The sequence below is a fragment of the Vigna unguiculata genome, chromosome 3 (assembly GCF_004118075.2).
Source record: "Vigna unguiculata cultivar IT97K-499-35 chromosome 3, ASM411807v1, whole genome shotgun sequence".
Taxonomy (NCBI): Eukaryota; Viridiplantae; Streptophyta; class Magnoliopsida; order Fabales; family Fabaceae; genus Vigna; species Vigna unguiculata.
Genome location: NC_040281.1, coordinates 41,045,776 through 41,068,049, shown reverse-complemented (window position 1 = coordinate 41,068,049; position 22,274 = coordinate 41,045,776). Strand labels below are relative to the sequence as shown.

At 30.2% G+C, this 22,274-nt stretch overlaps 2 protein-coding genes across 3 annotated transcripts; one reads left to right on the top strand and one right to left on the bottom strand.

Annotated features, from left to right (window-relative positions):
* Positions 1 to 3,750: 3,750 nt before the first annotated feature.
* On the top strand, positions 3,751 to 7,492 carry LOC114177236 (protein PIN-LIKES 3-like). 2 transcript variants are annotated; one of them, XM_028062508.1, is made up of 11 exons: positions 3,751 to 3,844; positions 3,969 to 4,146; positions 4,266 to 4,345; positions 4,421 to 4,545; positions 4,911 to 5,032; positions 5,240 to 5,458; positions 5,931 to 6,023; positions 6,306 to 6,406; positions 6,886 to 6,938; positions 7,038 to 7,223; positions 7,316 to 7,492. In XM_028062508.1, exons 2-11 carry the CDS (start codon positions 4,012 to 4,014, stop codon positions 7,438 to 7,440), a joined length of 1,239 nt encoding a protein of 412 aa, XP_027918309.1. In that variant the 5' UTR covers positions 3,751 to 3,844; positions 3,969 to 4,011; the 3' UTR covers positions 7,441 to 7,492. The 2 variants fall into 2 exon arrangements, with proteins under 2 accessions (XP_027918309.1, XP_027918308.1); XM_028062507.1 differs by lacking the exon at positions 3,751 to 3,844 and having other exon boundaries at positions 3,889 to 4,146.
* Positions 7,493 to 10,569: 3,077 nt separating this feature from the next.
* Positions 10,570 to 15,710, bottom strand: LOC114178825 (diacylglycerol O-acyltransferase 2D-like). The gene is made up of 9 exons (XM_028064938.1): positions 15,392 to 15,710; positions 15,231 to 15,305; positions 14,976 to 15,061; positions 13,456 to 13,562; positions 13,219 to 13,374; positions 12,050 to 12,136; positions 11,799 to 11,896; positions 11,166 to 11,253; positions 10,570 to 10,895 (listed from the first exon to the last, which is right to left on the bottom strand). The coding sequence occupies exons 1-9, from the start codon at positions 15,631 to 15,633 to the stop codon at positions 10,794 to 10,796; spliced, it is 1,041 nt and encodes a 346-aa protein (XP_027920739.1). The 5' UTR covers positions 15,634 to 15,710; the 3' UTR covers positions 10,570 to 10,793.
* Between the last annotated feature and the right edge of the window lie 6,564 nt (positions 15,711 to 22,274).

The window sequence follows — 22,274 nt, the reverse complement described above, 5'->3', positions numbered from 1 at the left end:
AAAACAATTTTAAGAAAAGTTGAATGTGAAACACAAATTTAAATAAACTTAGTTATGTTAAAAATATATAATAAAAATGTCAATTTGAATAAAAATACTTGTATAATATTTATATAAAAATTAATTTTTGTTTCAATTTGAAGAGGAACGAAATTTGACTATTTTAAAAATAATAGAGACAAAATTGAGGCAAAAATTAGAATGCAGGGACCAAATTGAGAATAAGGAAATGTCACCTAGCATAATACTGACACGTTATAGTATCACTGCCACATCACTCTATCACTACCATGTGGCACGACGACATCTTGACACATGACAATATTTTTATTTTTTTAAAATAATTCAAAAAATTAAATAAAAAAATTCAAAATTTTTTATAAAATCTAGGAACTGACACATGGCACCCTATTTAACATTGTTACTATACCACTAACGGAAGGAACTAAATTGAGATTTAATTTTCCAAAACAGGGATCAAATTGAGATAAAAAAGAAAAAAGAAACCAAATTGAGATTTTGCTACAAAAATGGAGACCAAAGACATAATTAAACCTATATTTTTTATATTATCATCTTTAAAAATATTTTAACCTTTTCAACACACTTAGCAGTCTGTGTATTATGGCGTCAACACAGTAGCTGAGAGACACGATGGTGCTCTGCTTTTAAATGTTTAACCTTTGCAGAAAATCCTTTTCCAAACTCTTTCCAACAAGTGTGTTTCATTTCTTTGCGTATCTCAAACCTTGGAAAAAATATTTTGCATTTTATCTGAAACCTTAGAGAGCATTAACGAGGGTTCATGGCATAATTGTTGTTTTCCTATGTTAGTTATTTCTTGAACTTTGATAAGGTAAGACTTATTGTTATGTTCTATCACTTTGTTAGACGTTAATTTGTGTTTGTTTATTGAATGATGTCTTAAAAAAGTTTTTTATGCCGATTCAAACCCTTACGGAGCATAAATGAAATGTCATAATGAAAAGTTTAAAAAACAAATCATCATTTGATATGACTACTAAATTTTTTCCAGAAAGATACATGGAGAAAGATAGACCTTTTTAAGATGTAGTTTACTTATAAAAGAGATGACAGCATTTTTATTGTAAAACCTTAAAATATAATGTTTGTAAGTCTTTTATTTTTTACATGTCATTCAATTTCTCATTTCTACATAAGGTAATGATTGAACTTGTATTGAAATTCTTAATAAGTATTTGATGATAATGAATAAGTCTCATACAACTCTTTTATTAAACTAACAATAAAAATTTAAAATTATCACTATATAATGAAAGAAAAAAAAAATGCTAAATCTTGAAATAAGTTAGAACTGTCAAAATAGATTAGAACCCGCAAGCCAACCCGGTCCATCACATGTTTGAACTGGGTTGGGTTGAATTTTTTTTACAAATGTCAGTATGGATCAATTTTTGACTCGACCCACCAAGAATCCGGTTCACCCGGGTTGAACTCATGATGAGCCGGGTCGGCCCACCAACTTGTATAGTCACACACATTATGTTGAGTTTTGCAACGTTATGCTGTTTTTTTAACCAAAGACATTAGTGAGTTGACAAATGAAAATCTAGCTTCAATTCCAAATAGATGAGGTAAAGAAGATGCTTCAAAAGATATAAATGTTGTGAATTTATTCATTCAAGACTCTAATATTATAGTTGGATAAGTGACAAGAATGCTTTGATCTTAGATAGTAAATTATTTTTTGTAGTTTTGGTTTGTATTGGAGTTTAACATCATTTTGGATTGTATTTAGATTGTATTGAAGTTTATTTAAATTTTAATCTGAATTATAATTTATGACTTAAGAAAAAAAAATTATATTTTACTTGAATTAAGTAGACTAGTGAGCTAATCCGTTTAACCCACCAATCCGTAGTGGGCCAAACCAAGTTCAAAATTTCTCAACTCTCTTATAAATAAGCCGGATTAAGTTAATCCACTAAGTGATCAACTCGTGATAGAATGGGTGGGACCGGCCAAACGGTCTATTTTGACAGCTCTGAAATAAGTATTACTTTATAAGTGTGAACTATGTATTTGGTTGGAAGACGGAAGCCATTGGCGGCTTGAAAGTTGAAGTTTTTGAAGTTCAACGGCGCAACTTGCACTGTAGACAACATTCTAACGTTCAACATCAAAATAATTTTGAGAGGGATTATGTGTATAATAAATGCTTTATTATACACATAAGTTAATCCTCCGGTTTTGGACTAATTAAATTCATTTAGGTGTAATTACAATAAAATAATTAATTTTACACTAATTAAAATACTTTTTATTTTATTAATTTCAGTTAAAATACTTTTAAAATTATTTTCTAAGAACTCATTTTTAAATAAAAACCATTAAAATTAAAATTACAATTAGAAAAATATTGTTTTAAAATAAATATTATATATTAAATATGATAAACTTAATTGTATTTGTCTTATTCTTTATTATCTCCTGGATTTCCTTTTCTCATATAAAATTTTCTTTCTCCTAATCTGCATATGTTCCCAGCACGTATGTAATGTAATTGGTACGTGTTCGAACACTCTTATTATAAAAAAAAAAATCGTATTAATTAATATCGTTATTTACATAATGTTATTTTTATTAAAGTAAATAAGTTTTACATTGCTTCTTCCTCAGAATTCAATATCATGATCATCAAAATTTTAATAAAAATAAAAGACAATTTAAAGTTATTTTCATTAAAAGCTAGAAGTAGTAAATATGTATGTAACGTTTACGTTTATTTGAACCGAGCATTAATTACAATGTAATGTAATATTAATACCATATTTGTTAACTAAAAATTATTTTTTATTAATAAATAAATTTTAAATGTTTCCAAATCATATAATGGTATTTTTTAAAAGATTAAATATAATTTTAGTTTCTTAATTTTGATACAAAATTGGAATTCATCCATATATCAAACTTTGATAAATTTTTGTCTCTAAAATTTAAAATGAATAGCCTAATTATGTTATTTTTTTTTACGTGTCAAACATATTTTCAAACTGACATTAAAACAAAAACGTGTCAAACATGTAAATAATTTTTGTATGAAACGTACTTAACACGTCAACAAAATTTTAAAAAAAAATTAAAAATATTATTTCCATTCATTTCAAAAATTTAAAAATCAAAATGTATCAAAATTTTCAATAAAAATACATTCTAATCTCGTGTCAAAAGAAACTAAAACCATATTTAAGTTTCTTTAAATGCTTTAATTTTAAATATTATATGGCATTTGATTACGCTGTTATAATATATATTTAGTTTAGAGATTTTCTTACAAAATACAGTAAAAGATCAGTAAATTTAATTATTTAAGTGGTGATAATATTTAATAAAATTAATTACTGGTAGAATAATTTCTGTAGTTACATTCATAGTAAATTAATAAATTTACTAACGTGTAAATATCTTACGAATGGATTTCATAATGAATTAAAGGTTTATAATAACTATAGTAGTAATTAATAATGCTTTTAAAAATGATAAATATATGCAGTGACATGTTTATAGAAGCAAAATAAAAAGTTAATTATGTATTTAATTTCATAATTAAAAATACATTTTCGTAATCTTATATTAATGGTACATTTAATTTTTATTCTGAAAAATAGTAACTTTATCAACTTTTGTCAAAAATTTGTTTGTCAAACGACTCATTTTCCTAAAGTTAACCTTCTGAAAATATCAATCCATTCGGCTGGGTGGGACTCCTTTGAGACCTTCGAACGCGGTTCTTAGTTACGTAATTGCTCTGTCTGCGCTTCCCTCAGTCTCACATTCATGAATGTGTTAAGTCATGATTAAGGTCTTTTTGTTGAACAAAGATGCAACAACAACCTTATGCTTTTAAATACACATGGTTTTTTACAAGTCAACATTGTACTTCAGTTTTGAACATTTTAAAGATACATATTCTAGTTTGGTTGTAGGAATCTTATTATATGAGCATAGGTTGTTTGAAGATTTGCCATAATGGGGTTTCTCAACCTATTTCTGGTAGCCACTTTCCCCGTTATCAAAGTGTTACTCATTACTGCACTTGGATTGTTTCTTGCATTGGATGGCATATCAATATTGGGAAATGATGCAAGGAAGATAGTGAATCAGGTTACAAATTAATACAGATTATTCAATGCCTGAAGAAAAAAAGAAGACATTTTTCTTTTACTTTGTTTGTATTTTTTTCATCGAGCAGTTTGCTGAAAACGATGTTCTTTCTGTGACAGCTTGGGTTTTATGTGTTTAATCCGTCGCTGGTGGGTAGTAATCTGGCCAAAACGATTACCTTTGAGAGTGTTGTTAAGTTGTGAGTATTTATTTTTAACCTCGGTTTGCTTTGTTAATTCACAACGAGTTTGTGACATTTTTTGTTGTGATTTAGGTGGTTCATGCCCGTGAATATTCTTGCCACATTCATATTAGGCTCGGCCTTGGGATGGATTTTGATAAAAATTACAAGGCCTCCCAAACACATGGAAGGTCTAATCTTGGGTTGTTGTTCTGCTGGTATGAACTGCTCTGTACAAATAAATCAATGCTGGAAACCACATTTTTTAATCTGCATAACCTATACAGTAAACACAAACTTTTAATTCATTCTTTAATAGTAGATTTGAGAAATTCTTAAGGTTCTCTCCTGGTCGGTGTGACAGATAAAGATTCGAAATCTTGGTGGGACCCATTTGTTTTTCTCTGCTTAGTATACCTCAGTAAACTTTGATGACTAAGAAAATACCTTGCACTTGTGGTCTCTTGCTGCCAGCATTACATTTGCAATGTATTATTTTTGTTAAAGCATCAAACACTTTGTTCTTCATTCTCTGTTTAATGCATTTTATGGTTGAGCTCATTTTTAAGATTCGTATGAACAGGAAATCTAGGGAACCTTCCTATGATCATCATTCCGGCTATATGTAAAGAGAAAGACAGTCCTTTTGGAGAACCCGATCTCTGCCATCAATATGGAATGTCTTATGCTGTACTTTCTATGGCGGTATGCAAAATGTTAATTTTGAAGTTGCATGTTCTGAATAAAATTAATGGTTTGGTACTATTAGTTTTTAAAATGTCTCCCTTAATGGACCCTATTTCATTCAATTATTGAATAATATTGCAGCTGAATAGTAGCTCTCTAAGAATAGTTTTGTCTGTAATTGATTGTGTTAATCTTTTGGATTGTGGTTCATTTGGGTAACTTTAGATTGGAGCAGTTTTTCTATGGGCATATGTTTACAACATAATGCGGATTTGTTCGAGTAGAATCCAGAAAGAAGACACTACAAGCAACGACTTATTGAAGGTTTCAATGGAGATATCAGAGTCAGACCCCAACAATCTTTCAGAAACACTTAATCCTACAGAAGACACCATGGATGATGCATATACCATACTACTTTCTGATGAAGAACCAGAGAAGAAGGTATGGCTTCTTACTAACTTTCCTTTTGAAAGCTATTATTTACTGATTGTAATAAGTCAAGAAGAAAGGAACGGCTTCTGCATAACCAACATACAATTTTAAATAGCCCTTGCAATTGTAAGTGCATTTAGAAACATAATAACTTATAATTTAGGAATGTTCAATTAAACTATCTAGAATTGGAATTCCTCTGCAGAATGCATTATCCCACCAAGCGTTTTACTATCTATCAGAGTACAACCCCAACAACTATTGAATTTTACTATGTCAATGTCTTTTCTTTTACATCTTTTACAGATCTCAAGATTGATTCTCTTGTTTAGGCAAGAGAACTTGCCAAATATACCGTCAATAAATTATGCATTTATCACTGAGTACAAAATGTTCAGTTTTAAGTCGCATAATCTTCTGTTATTCTTTCTTTACCTTATGACAAGAAATTCAGTAACAATAATGTGTTTGTTTTAAGCAGGTCTCATTCCCAAGTAAAATTATGCACCACTTGAGGGTGATCTCAAGCAACTTAAACTTGAAGTCCATATTTGCGCCATCAACCATCGGAGCTGTATGATACAATATTCATTTCCTTGGAAACAATTTATGTTCTTGTTTTCCCTATTTATAAATCACTTATTATTTAGTTCATCTTAATACTGTTAGAATAGAACATCCAAAGTAGGGTTATTAAGTGAGTTTATGTGAGTCTCCAACTACATAATGTTTATAAATCACTTGTTATTTATTTCATCTGAATACTGTTAGAATAGAACTATCCATAGTAGGGTAGTTAAGTGTGTTTCTGTGAGTCTCCAAATACATAAGCTTGTTTTGTTTCTTTAATTGACAGATTGTTGGCTTTTTCATCGGTGTTATCCCCCAAATACGTAATTTAACCATAGGAAGTAATGCTCCACTTCGTGTGGTCGAAGACTCTGCTTCCATGTTGGGGTATGTATCTCAAAACTTGTTTTTCGGTTACAGAAGATGGAGAAATTAAAAATACTGATTTAACTGCAAAGTTCTTGTTATTGTTTGATATGATAGCTACCCACCTTTTATCATGTGTATGTCAAAGTTGTTCATTGATCAAAAGTTTCATGTGCCAATCTTATATGTGGTTACTGTCACATCCAAGAAGTTGAAATTTAATGTCATTGTTTTGGGAACTAATACTAATGTCCTTGATAGCATTAATTATGTTTGGTTTAAGAAAGAGAGTTAACTATAGCAGAAAGTGAATGATTTTTCAAGCTGTTTGGTAGAAGAGAAAATGAAAGAAAGGTAAGACGAATCATATAAGTGGTTGTCATATAAATTTAATAAAAAAATAAAATATTTTAAAATAAGGACAATTTGGAAAACATATATACTTTCAAAATAAAAGAAATATCTAACTTTCATATCTGTGTCTCTTTACATGCATGCAGTGACGCAGCAATCCCTACTGTGACTCTGATAATGGGTGCAAACCTACTTCAAGGTGAAACTTTGTTAACTCTGGTTTTTGAAGTGAACTAGTTCTTATTTGTTCTTGCTTTGATGATATGCTTAAATAAACGAGTTTTTGCAAATGGGACAGGTTTGAAAGGATCAAGCACACCAGTGTGGACCATTGTGGGGATTATAGTTGTGAGATATATTTTCCTACCAGTTTTGGGTGTGGCAGTTGTGAAAACAGCTATACATTTGAGTCTGGTGCATTCAGATGCTTTGTATCAATTCGTGCTTCTGCTTCAGTATGCACTTCCACCAGCCATGAATATAGGTATTATTTAATCTACTCTTGTTTCATCTGGTTTTATATTAGAAATTTGTGGTCTTAGTAAACCTAATTCTGTGACCACTTTAATTGGACAGGCACCATTGCTCAGTTGTTCGGATCTGGTGAAAGTGAATGTTCTGTAATCATGTTATGGACATATGGGTTAGCTTCAATTGCAGTTACACTTTGGTCAACTTACTTTATGTTCATAGTCTCTTGATTTTGTATTGCTTAATTCATATTAATGGAAAACATGCCTTATTTTTTTGTTATTGAATTAAAATAACGATTATCATAATAAAAATCAGGTATTAAATAAAAGAATATTTACTACAACAGTAATAAAAGGAGTTAAACTGTAACTCTTCAGGTGCTGAGCCAAGATAACTCTCTCCTCGTTCAGTTTCCATGAGCAACATCCATAAGATTTGGAACGTATCCATTCAATCTTAACAGAGTCGTCAATCCCTTCAATGTCCGATATATACTCTCTGTCTCAGGATGTCTCTCATCCAAGGAATAAAATTCCACCACACTATCATCCCAGTAATTTCTTGAACCCGGTATCTCTCAATGCAATCTTCAACCGAGTAACATCCTCCAATCTTTCAAGATCCTTCTATATGTTCGAAAGCATGACAAAATTTGCAGGGTTGTTGGGTTCAAGTTCAATGAGATGCTCAAGTGTCACTTCTGTTAGTGTACGAAGAATAGTCGGTCGAAGTTAATTCCTAAGTTCATATGAAGTTGTCTTACCCCTTCCTTTAATCAACAATTACAATAACTTGCAAAATCATTAACCGAAAAATAAATTTCAAAAGATGAAGGTGACATGGTCGCTATATTTTTTTATTTCTATGTAGGGATTATGATTGGTTGAAAAGACCGGTGAATGTTTGAACTTGAGTGTTGTTAAATTTTATTTGATAAATGATTGTTTAAAATGTTTTGTATTGAATATTGTTACTTAGGAGTTGATATAGTGATTAGGTTAGGCATGATAAGTATAAAGTTTTTTTAAATAGAGTTTTGAATATAGTGTAGATAAGCAGAATAAACTTATATAATCTTTCTTATAAATAGTTATGAAATTGATATTAGCAAAAGCATGCATATGAGTTAAGGGTGTAAGGTTGCTTCGAAATAAGTAAAACATATTGTCCGAGTAAATCATGATATGGACCGAACCTTTGAGTTACTTAAAAGTTTCATGATTTAAAATGCTTTTGAAAATACTTTTGAAGTTGATTGACTCTGCTGGTAAGGATAATTTTTCTTATATTTTCACTTAAATGAAGAAATTTTGCTCAAGTGAAAATAAAATTAATTTAGACCTCACTATCAATCCTATCATAACTTAAACAAAAATAAAACTAAAAGTAACCTTGTTCTCAACCATATTTTTCACTCAAGCGAAGGATTTTTCGCAATGAAAGTAACATTACAACTCAATATAGTTTGTAAAAGTCTTCTTCCGACTCTTTAAACTCATTGATTTGAATGCTTTTTATAAATAAAAATTGAATATCGATTAATTTATGGTTTTATAGTTAAATGAGTTATATTATATAATAATGTTTAGCGTTGATTGAATTTGCATGTTGTATGAAAATGGTTGTCAAGATTGATGAGAATTATGAAAAATTGTGTTCACATAGGATAATATGTGAATTATTGATTGATTTGTGTATTAAATATTGACACTTATATTGTGACACATATTTCATTACTTATTAATAATCTACATAAACTAAAATATCAAATAGTGAAAAACATATAAGGAACTTCTTACATCGTGACATGTATAGATGTATGGTATGTGTTGTAATAACATTGATCTTATATTGTTGAGTTTGTTTGTAAATCCATGTATTGAATTAGATAAGATGGTAATTTTTAGTAGGACATACTTAATATAACACTTTCAAAAAACTAAGTAATCTTATGTTTGTTAAATATCCTTATGGATCCGTGTGTGATTTTGAATGAAAATAAATTAAAATAACTAGGATATTCGTGTATATTTATTTAAGTGATTTGTGATAATTCGTAAAAAGAAATTTGAAAGAAAAAATAGGATTTTAAACTAAGAAACTGATGAACTTGTAAAGATTAACATTTGATTCCTTTTTAATAATTCTATTTATTAGATCTTTCATTGTTTATAATTATTACCGAACATTAATAAATAGTACTTTTCTAATACTCGATATTTGTTAAGAAATACTTTTTTTTTCTACTATTTTTCGAGTGACTTTGCCTTCCAATTACTTTAAATCAATGTCTAGTTTCACATCTCATTTAAATCAATTACTTTTATGATAACAGTTTTTAAAGATTATATTTGAGATCGATCTTAAGTTGTTGAAACTACATTTATTCATATTAAATCCATTGTCTTTTAAATATCTCAATGAAAATTTATTTTAGTTTTTATAACGGATTTAATGGTTTTATTATGTCAGTTTTGCCAGAATTCCTATTAAATATATAGAAATAGTAATGTCCAATAAATTTAATAGTTTTCGTAATATTAGAGAAAATAATATTAACTTTGATTTATTCGTCATGAACAAATTTTTACACCGACGATATTATAAAAATGTTTCATACATGCTCTACATGACTTGCGGTGTATTTAAAGAAAACACAATATACATTGATAATGATCTAAAGACTCTAAATATATATAATTTTTACAATAGTTATCTTAAAAATTATTTTTGAGATACCTCTTTATTCAAGCTATAGTTTTTTGTATAATTATGCATAGAAACTAAAGTACTTACATAACTTAAATAATTTAGTTAACTATATTGTCTACACTATCATCTTATTATTGATATAATGATGATTTAGTTTTGTAATAATCTGGTATGGTGCGATGTATAAACTATTTTTCAAAAAAAATAATAATAATATATAATGAAACAAAAAATGTAATTATATTATTCAATGGTTGATTATTGTTTGATACTCAGTTATTTGTTTGAGATAATTGTGACTATGAGTAGTCATTAGAGAAATTGGAAATGATTCCTTAAGAATAGGACTTCTTGAAGTAATTCCCTGATAGGGGTATATCCAGGAGTAAGAAACAATTAACATTTTAAGATTTCATCCTCCAAAAGGAGTTTTAGAGAAAAAACATAATTGGAGGTTAGGATATGCCATAGGTATTGCATAAATTGCAACCTCAAATGTTATGTAATTCCAACTACCGATATAGTTGACTAGAATAATATTAAAGCGAGATGCAAACATTCTACAAGAGGGTTTTGTAAAATTGAATCAAATTTATTTCCGAAGGTTTTAGATTAATCTTATTATGGCTTTAAATTAATCGTTATTATAATTAATATATCTGATATAAATTGTTCTGACTTATAATTGGGAGTTAAATTTATAATTTACAATATGAATTGTCACCACTGACTTCTGAAACAGCAGAGATAATCGCTTCTCAAAAATCAACAGTATTATTTTACCTCATTCCATTAATTATGAACCTCTCAACCCTCTCCATCTTTAAAACTCCCAAATACAGGCTACCCTAAGAGACAAGTGTAATTATCAAACAATTCTCAACTCAAGGTCTGGAAATCCAGCTCGAGCTTTGTGTCGTTCAAATAGACCTTGAAGTGCTTCAACAAACTGGCTATGTACTTTGGCAACCTAAAACAAAGTGAAAGCAATATAAGAGACAAAAAGTTTAGTTATGTGTAACTTAAAATTTCTAAATATCTTGCATAACCCCTTGTTTACAAGAACCTTTTTAAAAATAGTTTATCCATATCATGAAAATCTTGGATTGCAACCTTCTGCTTAGGACTAGGCAAGATATGCCTTTCAAAAGTTAAACCCAGATGAACGCTTATTAACAAGATCAAAACGCAGACTTTTATAACAAGAAGACGATAGAAGCTACTGGATGCCAGAATATACCTCCTCAGGAGTTGGCTCAGGATTTTTCTCGAGTTCAATTGGTCTACCCACCACCACATGCAGTGGATGTTTAAAGGGTATCGGAGATCTGAAAAGAGAAAGTATAACCCGTGTAAAACATTAGTGCCAGATATCCAACTTCTACGATGTAATTTAAGCTGCATACTGTAGATCAATGAGTGCTGTCCAAAAAACAATGATTCCATTCTACATAAAAAGTGCTAAAAGCTGATTGTAAAATGCATGCATCCTGCAAAACTTTAATTGAGTCCACCTTTTCCAGGTCACATTCTCAGCAAATATTTTAAGCCGAACCAGACAAAACTGACCTTCCATATTATGTACCAAACTGACTCTCAAATTGGTTTGACATTTTAGAAACGGTTTTTTCTATTGTTCCATCTTGTCGAATTTAATTCATTGAACAACCTCAAGTTTGAGTTAAGAAAATTAGCTTCGTTCATCATGCAACAAAGCCCCCTTGACTAGTAAACTGTTTGAACAACCTCAAGTTTGAATTAAGAAAATTAGTTTCATTCATCATGCAAAATCCCTTTGACTAGTGAAACTGAAAAATAGATGTAAATGAGATCACTGGCAGGTGGCAAGTTGACATTTAAAAGAAAAGCATACCCGAAAATTCCCCAAAAATATATTGGGGTGAACTTGACAGCCCTCGAGAAATTCAGAAATAGCTTCCCACCTGGTTTCCACCACTTATAGACATTTGACTGTAGCAAACACACCAAAAGGGAAGTGATAGTTTATTTGAATGAATAGAAAAAATCAGAAACATAAAGTAGCAACATTAGCAGATAAGGAAATAATACACAGCGACATTTTAGTTTTAACAGTTTTGTGCAGGTAATGTGAGACATAAATACCTGCCCAAAGCAGAAAACTGGAACCAGGGGTTTGCCCTTCTCCATTGCTATCCGGACAAATCCTCTCCTTGCTTTAAGAAAGGCAATCTAGAAAGCAAATGATTCTTAATATTGTTAACTTGCTTGAATACAAATTATATAAAGGAGTTTCATATTGCAAACCCATTTTATTTGGAACCCCTTTTCGGACTATTTTTACAAATAGTAAAACATCCTTTATTTAAAAAACAATCAGGCAATGTATAGCCACCAAATTATCAAACATATATGATGTACTGAATATATTCTATGCATATTTTTTTAGGCATTTTGTGATTTACAATGATTCAATTGCAAAAGCAACCATACAAAAGGACAAGGTGTTTAGATTGTAATCAGTGGGCCCATTGCTATAATCAAATTGAAATGACTTCACAGCCAATGTCAGATTTCAAATAAACAGGACTATGATCGCACCAGTTTCATGAGGCATATTCAATAAAATATTTCTTTACTTTACATTCTTTATAACAACCATCACAGTGTGCAAACGGGTATGACTTTGCTGCTACTGATAACACCCAGCAGTATCTTGGCTCATTATTGTACATTTATAAAATAGCCTAATGGCATTGCTGCTCAATAATTCTAACTATTTTTTTGTTGGTCATTGTATTTCTAACTTGCAAGTATAGTGCTTCACACTTCACATGCAAGCTTGATCACCCTTGTTCCTTAGGGTAGGGAGAATATGCATAATCCCCAATTATATAATCTCTCATATTTTACATTACTCAAATCTCAAGAATCAAGTACACCTTAAGAGTTATTGGCAAGTCATATTGCCATAGCTGAAACATTTCAGGTTAGTGATCCTAATATTAGATCTATAACATATATAAAATGAATCAAGAGAATGTAATTTTCCCACCTTTCCATCAAAATAGACATGAAATATCAGACGGGGAAGAAATAAAAGTGCTAGTTAAGACTATCAAACATGCACCATTCAAATGGCAATGTAGCCCAAGTGCTTGCATAGCAAGAGAAAATGCCTGCACCAAACATATTACTCCAATTTGACATCAGTTATAATATATCTAAAAGAATAAACATTTTCAGTTACCAAAACAGGATACAAATATATAAAAAAAATATATACTAAAGAGGAAGAGAGAAAAACATTGTACCTCAGAACCATGCTCCATGAGAAATGTTTCTTGAACTCCACCAGGTATTATGATACAACTGCAGCCAGCATCCAACAGAGAGGTAAACCTTTTCTTTGTCACTGGAGTCAGACCCAACCAAGTCCATATGTGTCTCAAAAATGGCGTGTAAAAAACCTAATTGTCAAGTGTGATAAGAAAATTTTTAAATTATATCCTCAATAAGCTTCTTACAAAACACGTCTACAAAAATCTTACCGCACTGCTAGCAAGAACTTTTATTTTGGGAAGAGGCATAAAACCCGTGTTGTCCGCTAATGCAACAACTCCTATTGGCAAAACTGAATGCGGTTCATAGCCAAAAACTGCATGAAGAGACATACTGTAGTAAATATTGATGAACTACAAACAATAAAACACAGATAAATTAGAAATCATCACCATAGAGATATGCTAGCTTAAAACTTGCAAACATGTTTCAGATCTAGCTTTGGTAAAGGATAAGAAATAAATCGGTTCATTCAGGACACTACGTCTTATTTATGCAACGTTCAATCTCTAAATGAATAATTATTTAATTTCAAAATGAATACTCGCATAAATCTGTTTAGAACAATATCAGCACTATCACGTGGCCTATCCACTCCTCAAACTAGATAGTTCTTTTTCTTGGTACAAAGGGAAAGAAAAAAGACAAAGAACAGAAAGCAACAAAGCTAGCTAGAAGAAACTTGATCCCCCAAGCCAGAATCCAAAGCTTTCAGGTGGTGGAATAAAAAATTCAGCCATCTTCTGATGAGCTCTCATACCAGCAAGGGCATCAGCGACACCAAAAGTAGCTACTTCTAATTGCAATTTCTAAATAAAAACATATTATTAATGTCAAACCTTGATTAATCATATTCATATTTGTCTACACATTTAATTGATTTTACAAATTAGGATACTCAAACACTAACACTATAACTAGTTGTGAAGATAACATTGATTGAGAATATGCAACTATAAAGTTTTAATTGAAAGAAAAAGAAAATATTTACTGTTCCAAAAGTAAAAAAAATACAAAAACACTTCAATACATGTTGTTTTGAGCAATTAGAAACATTTAGTAACGTGTATTTAATTAAACACTTCAGTAACAAGTTTTTATTTAATTTAACACTGCTTAACAGCCTGTTGCCAGAACCCTTCAAGAAATCAAAACGCAAAAACAGTTAGCCAGCAATTAAGACTTCCAGTACTACCACTCTATCTAGAATGATCTCCTTCAACCATTTTAGGTTATAAGTTACACTTTTCCGGCAATCTTCACCTACCATTATGAATGAAGCAACCAAGCAAAGGGTAAGGCAATCCCCTCTCTCAACGTTCCTAAATCAATCCCTCACTTTTACAATCACCCTTTTTCATTGTATAAAAACCACAGAACAAACTTACCCAAAAAAGAATCTGTTTAAAGTATCTTGCCAATTTTAGACAAAACAAAAAAAACTATACGTAAATATATGTGTGTGGGTATAAGTCAAAAGGTTGTTCCCCACTTATAATAGAGCACTATGAGTGATCTGATAACAGTACTAGGACGTGACTCAATCTCAAAAGTTAGCTCCTGAGGTGAAGTTTGTCCATTACATAAACAATTTTGGTCGTCTCAGTATCATTATCACGGGTAAACAATCTCCATTAGAAGGGAACAAATTGCAAGTGAGAAAAAAGATGCACTTTCATCCAAGAAAAATCTTCAGAAGTCAAACTTGAGTTAGGAGTAAGGGACAAACCATAAGCACGATTGGGATGAAAGGCCTTCATATCTTCCACATGAAGAATGACGGGAAAGTAACTGCAAACGTGCTTGCATATGTACCTGAAACGCACCCAATTTTCTTTTTCTGAAAAAAGACACATTTTATTCGAGCAGAAAAGCAAGAGACTCAAACCCAGTGTCACAAGAGAAAAAGAAAATACAAAAGTTTATATTAAGTTAATCACCGCCTTTGATATAAAATGTTCATGCTATAAACAGAAACAAGTACCTGGCTAATTTTCGACCGAACTTGCTATTTTCATCAATAGGAATCAGCATCAACACAAGAAGCAAACCTATAAGCCTGAGATAACATAACATAACATAACATGAGAGGGGCCTCTTTCTTAACCTCATTCAAGGGAAGAGTAATATGAGAGAGAAACGAACAAGAGTGCTTGGCTGAGAGAGAGGACGAGAAGCGCGAGGAGAATCAACCCTGCGTTGAGATGAAAGGTTCCGAGCCACAGCGCCAGGGCAAAAATCGTCTTCAAATAGTTCGATGAGGCGTCACCGAACTCCTCGTCCCCCCTGAACACTTTCTCCCCCTCCGCCGCCGCCTCTCCGACGGAGCTCCGCCGTGGTTGGTCATTGGCCACCGCCGCACGCTGCATTGTCTGATAGGAGGCCATAAGAGAAGGAGGAAGCGTTGTCTTATGAAGGAAGGGAGGGGCTTGGGGTAAATTAGGGAAAGTGTGAGGGGTAAAAATGTCATGTGGGTTGGTCTCGGAGTTTCCATCGACTTCTTGTCTCGTGCATAATTTGTTCTTATTTTATTTTTTTTCAGTTTCTTAAGATAAAGCTGTAGAAACATATGCTCATTCATGGCACATGGAAAGGGGTTTCTTGTTTCTTTTTTTTTCTTGTTATTAATTTATTATGATTATTTGTGATTGGACAAAACCATTTTTTATCTGAAGAAGGTTAACAGTGAAAATTAATGTTCTGTTGTTTTGTGTTGATGGCAGAAAAAGAAGATGATTGTTACTTTTCAGAAGATGAGATGATAAAGGACTAGTTCCACTCCTGTCACTGGGAGTTTCATTTGAAAAAGCAATTGATTTGGTTTTTTCAGCCTATCCAAAAATTGTTCCACCTTAAATTAAAAAACATATATTTTAAAATCAAAACGTAAAAAAAACACAACATTCGTAGTACTTCTAGTTTGTTTCGTTTCATTTCATGTTTCTTATATTTTAGTTTTTTTTTTTACTTTTAATTTTTTGTTTTCTGTTTGTTTCAATTAATTATTGTACTAATGTTAGGATTTGTTGATTATTCACGTTGATATTTTTCTAATTGAAAAGTAAAATAAAAATAGTTGAAATTACATTTTATTATATTTGAATAATATGTAATTATAGCATAACGTAAATAATCAATACTTACAAATTAAATTTTAATAAAGTAATTTAATATATGTTTAATTATTCGGATAATACTTACCTTAGTAGGAATGTGTTAATTTGGTATCCGCGTGAAAAAAGTTGTTAATTGCGTTTTCACTTCTGAAAAAATGTCTCAATTAAGTCTTTTCGAAAATAATAATTAATGCACACGTGTCACTCTCTGATTTTTTTTAATTTTTTTTTGCAAAACTTTTTTGGTTGTCACGTGTAAAGTCTCTGTTGTGACACGTGGCAATATCATCAGTGTCACATTGACAGAATAATGTCACGTGTGACAAATGTCATTGTACTGATTTCAATTTAGTAATTATATATATATATATATATATATATATATATATATATATATATATATCATTGTTTCAAGTTAGTCCATACTTCTTTGGTTCAATTTTGTCCCAATTTTAATTAATTATAAGTATATTTTTTAATTTATATTTTTTATAAGATTAAAACTAATTAAGTATACATATTTTTACAAAATTAAATACTTATATTTATATTAAAATTTAGTGGTAAAAAAATACATTGACAAGATATAGGTTAATAATATACAATAACGTAATATGCTAAAAAGTTATTTTTAATAAAAAAATATTACTATAACATTTATACAAATAATAGATTTGGTCTTCAATTTGATAGAGACAATATTGCTATATTTTTTTAAAAAAGAAAAAAGTGGATGACTATATTGTTTTATTAGTATAACATTTTTTACCACTAAGTTTTATTGTAAATATCAATATTTAATGTTGTAAAAATATTTATACTTAATTACTTTTAATCTTATGAAAAAGCGTACTTCAATTATTAAAACAAATTGAAACAAAATTGAACCAAAGACACAAAAATGAGGACTAAATTGAAACAATTATATATATATATATATATATATATATATATATATATATATATATATATATATATATATATATATATATATATATATATATATATATATATATATATATGGGTACTAGATTGAAATCAGTATAATGACATTTGTCACACATGGCATTATCCTGTCACATGGCACTGACATTGTCATGTGTCACAAATAGAGACTTAACACGAGCAACAACAAAAATTTGTAGAAGAAAAAAAAAAGAAATAGAGAGTGAAACGTGGTGTGCTTAAATTATTTTTTCCTTAAAGATACCTAATTGAGATACTCTTTCAAAAATGGGGACACAATTGACAATTTTTTGTCACGGGTACCAAATTGACACATTTCTACCAAAATGGATATCATTCGAGTAATTAAACCTTTAATATAAAAATATAAAAATATAATACTATTTTTAATTTATATAATTAGTATTAATGAACCAATTAAAGATTTAAAAAAATATTTATAGAATTTATTTAGAAAAAATATACATAAGTTTTTTATCACTTAAATGCTAGGATTATCTACTTCTTTTATTTTTCTTCCAATAAACAAGAAATAAAACAATTAAAAGTTACAAATCAAAATGCATACAAGTTTAATATTAATATAATATTTGATCATGTGAAACATATTGTCTGTGTATATATAAAATATGTAAAATATATATGGGTTAAGTAATTACAGATTTGTAAGCTTTTGAAAAAATAATTGCACTTTAATGATTAATTATTAAGAGTGTATAACTGTCACGGAAGTATGAAATTGATGGGTCATGGTTGTGACGTGCTAGACTCAGCAAGTGACATGCATCAAATCAATTAAGTCTACTTTTCCTTCAAAACTAATTTATAATTTATACCATCTTATTTTCTTTCCATGCTTCACCCTTAACTATCAGTCACATATATTATATTAATTGTATAAATTATAATTACAATATTTCAACATTTTTCTGTGTCTTTTTACTTTTATTTTTAACCTTTTAAACTCAATTATCATTATTTTATTATTTTTTATTGGTCAAGCAAAATTTTCTCTTCTTTCAATTTTTAATTTCCATTTTCTTATTTTGGTTGTTGACAGGAAGTTTTTCTTCCTCCATTAAAGCCAAAATAATGAATCTTTATTCAGTTAGTTAGGTGCAAGTAATGTCTTTGTTTTGTGAATTAAGTATTATTTAAGTTTTTGAAGTAATTCCCTGAAGTAATATAAAGTTTCATTTAATTTTTACTCTAATTGTAGATCTCACTCTAATATAATAAATAACTTCTGCTCTCCATAATTATATTTAGCGAAAGAGACTTCAAATATGACTTTTTTTTTTAATATTTTGAAAATCTAGACGGTTCTGGTAGAACAGTCCATTTTTCAATGGCGGAAAACTTATTTCTTTATCCAATGCAAGATCTTGGATCTTATAAGTTTAATTACTATTTTATTAGATTTATATAACATATGTTCAAAATTGGCGTTATAATCTATGTCATGGTCACCGGTATTCTTTTCTTTTTATTTTTTTTTTAATTTATTTTCATATGTCAGGATGTATATAACGGTGTCATTATCAGGTGTTAGTTTATTCTTTTAAATTTAGTATACGTAAAGAAATAAATAAAATAAATTTTGTGTTGTATTTTATTTTGTTGAAAAGAAAAATAAGAATATATATATATATATATATATATATATATATATATATATATATATATATATATATATAAGGAAGTATTTATATTTAATATATATAATTTTTATAATTACGTTATTAATTTTATAATAATACAAAAGTGTAAAATTGTTTCTATAATTCAGTTATTTTAATAATTAAAATATTTTTTCATGATTTAAAATTTCTAATATTTTTCTACAAGTTGGAGAGTGAATATCAAGAACTCTCAACTTGTGCTTTATGGTAGAGAAAACTTCTTTTCCTAATAGTTTAGTGAATACATTGATAAGTTGTTCAGTGAAAGATACATATTTTGTTGCAACTGAACCATCTTGAATCTTATCATGAATGAAGTGACAATCTACCTCTATGTGTCTAGTTCTTTCATGAAATATCGGGTTAGCCGCAATGTGTAAGGCAACTTTATTGTCATAATACATCAATGCCAGTTTAGGATGTAATATCCGTAAATCTTTCAACAATAATCGTAACCAAGTCAACTCACAACAAGTACCCGTCAATGTTTTATATTCAGCTTCTGCTGAGGATAGAGAAATTGTTTTCTATCTCTTTGTTGCCAAGAGACGAGGGAGGATCCCAAAAAAACACAACAACTTGTAGTTGATTTTCGAGATACAAGGCTACCTCCCGAATCTGAATCACAGAAAACGTGCAAAGATAAATTATTTTGTGAAAGAAAAAATCGACCTTGACCTAGATTATTCTTTAAATATCATAGCATAGGCATTGCAACTTTCATACGAGGCTTGCATGAATCTGTTTAGTATGTGTACTGCATAGGTGATATTAGGACGACTAATTGTCAAATAAATTAAGTGACCAACAACTCGCCTATATATTGACGGGTCCTTAAATAATTCCCCTTCATCGAAAAACTTTGTTTTTTGTTCCATGGGAAAATCCACGGGCTTAGCTCTAAGATACCCACCATCTTTGATAATTTCCAAAGTGTATTTTCTTTATGAAATAAAAATACCTCAATACCTAAGAAAAACTTAAGATCACCCAAATCTTTTATCTGAAAATGATTGTGTAGATATTGTTTAAGACTAATATTGCAATAGGGTTATTGCCAGTTATGAGAATATCATCGACATAAATCAACAAAATTGTAAATGACTCGCCTTTTGCACATGTAAACAGTGAGCAATATGATTTTGATTGAATAAAACTAGCAGTTTGAATAGCTGTAGAGAATTTTACAAACCATTGACGAGAAACTTATTTTAATCCGTATAAGGACTTGTTGAGGTGACACACAAGATTCTCCCTCTGTCGTTGAAAAGCTGGAGGAATGGACATATAGATTTCTTTGGAAAGATCACCATGAAGAAAAGCATTATGGACATCAAGATGATGAAGAGACTAATGTTGAGTAGCAACCAAAGCTAATAAACAGCGGGCTGTGACCATTTTAGCAATAGATAAAAAAGTGTCAAGATAATCGATACCTTCTAGTTGTGTATATCCTTTTGCAACAAGATGTACCTTATACCGTTCAAGATAACCATCAGATTTGCGCTTGATTTTATACACCCAACGACAACCAATAGCTTTCTTTCCAAGAGAAAGAGTTGTAATAAACCATAGCCAATTCAGATTGCATTGCCTCTTGCCAATGAGTGTGAAAAACAACTTGTTCATAACATGTAGGTTCAATATCATTAGTAATAGTAGCAATAAAGGACCGATGTTGATGGGTATAACGATCATAAGAGATAAAATTGTAGAGAGGATACTATATACCTTTATTTGGAAAAGATAAGGAGGGTGACAATAGACCAGGAGACACTACCTGATTGCAAATATAATCGCGTAAAGTTGAAAGAGGACCATGAGATCGTTGAGAATGACGTAAGGGAACCACATGTGGGGAATCAGCGGGAGACACAATTATGTTTTCTATAGGTGGTGGTAGAGTGTATGAAAGAGCCGCAGACAGAGGATTATTTAGAACAACATTAGGTATGACAAGGTCTATGGTGGTGAAAGAAGTGTCAATGGATTCATACAGAAAAATATCCTCATAGAAGACAACATCATGACTAGTGAAGGCTTGGTGAGTTTCGAGATCATATAACTTGTAAGCCTTTTGGCCAAGAGGATAACCAAGAAAAACACATTTTTAGGCACGAGGAGCAAACTTATGAGAAACATGAATATTAGTAGCATAAGCAAGACATCCAAAAACTCGAATGTGTGAATAAGAAGGGATTTTACCATATAGGCACTCAAAAGGTGTTTAACGTGATAAAAGAGGTGTAGGTAACCTGATAATAATATGAACAATAGTGGAAACATATTCTGTCCAAAAGTGTAAGAGAATATGAGCTTGAAAACAAAGAGTGTATGTTAACTCAAGGATATCTCTATGTTTACGGTCGATAACTCCGTTTTTTGTTGTGGTGTGTAAGTGCAAGAATGTTGGTAAGTTGTTCCTTGTTGTGTAAAAAAATCTCGCATAGAAAAAAATTTCCTTCCATTGTCAACTCGGAAATTGGCTATATAGGTGTTAAAATAGGTTTTGAGAAAATAGAAGAAATTGGTAAGGAGAGTTGGATTTCACTTTCATTATGCATGAAAAAATCTCAAGTGAAGCAAGAAAAATCATCCACAACAGTAAAAAAATATCATAGACTAGAAAGATAAGAAACTTTATATGGTCCCCAAATATCACAATGAAATAATTCAAAAGGTTTAATGGAAAAAATTGAGCTATTTGGAAAATAAATGAGTGTATGTTTTGCAAAAGTACAAACATCACAAATTTTATTTGACTCTAAAAAGAGGTTTAACAAAGTTTTAGCCATGAAATCCAATCTAGATGGAGATGGATGTCCTAGTCGTTGATGCCACAAGGTAGTAGAAGTGTTTGAAGAAGGAGATGACTTGGTGACATGGGCTGCAAGTGATGGAATGAGAGTGTGTGACCTATTTGATGTCATTTGCATCCAAGTAATAGAGTCCACCTTGTTTTTTACCCAAGTCAATTGCCATTCTCGTCATTAAATCATGTAAAATACACTCAGAAGGAAGAAAAGTTATTGAACAATTTAAATCTCTTGTGACTCGACTTACTGACATCAAATCTTCTTTGCAAGATGGTACCCCAAGCACATTTATTTAAACAAACAAATGGACTTAAAGGTAAAGTTCTAATAGAGATAATAGGGGTTTGGTTACCATTTGGCCTAACTGGTGGTAAAGAAGTGTTTTCTTTACTGTTGACAAGCAAGGTCTGTGAAGAAATAATGTGATCAGTGATCCACTATCAATTAT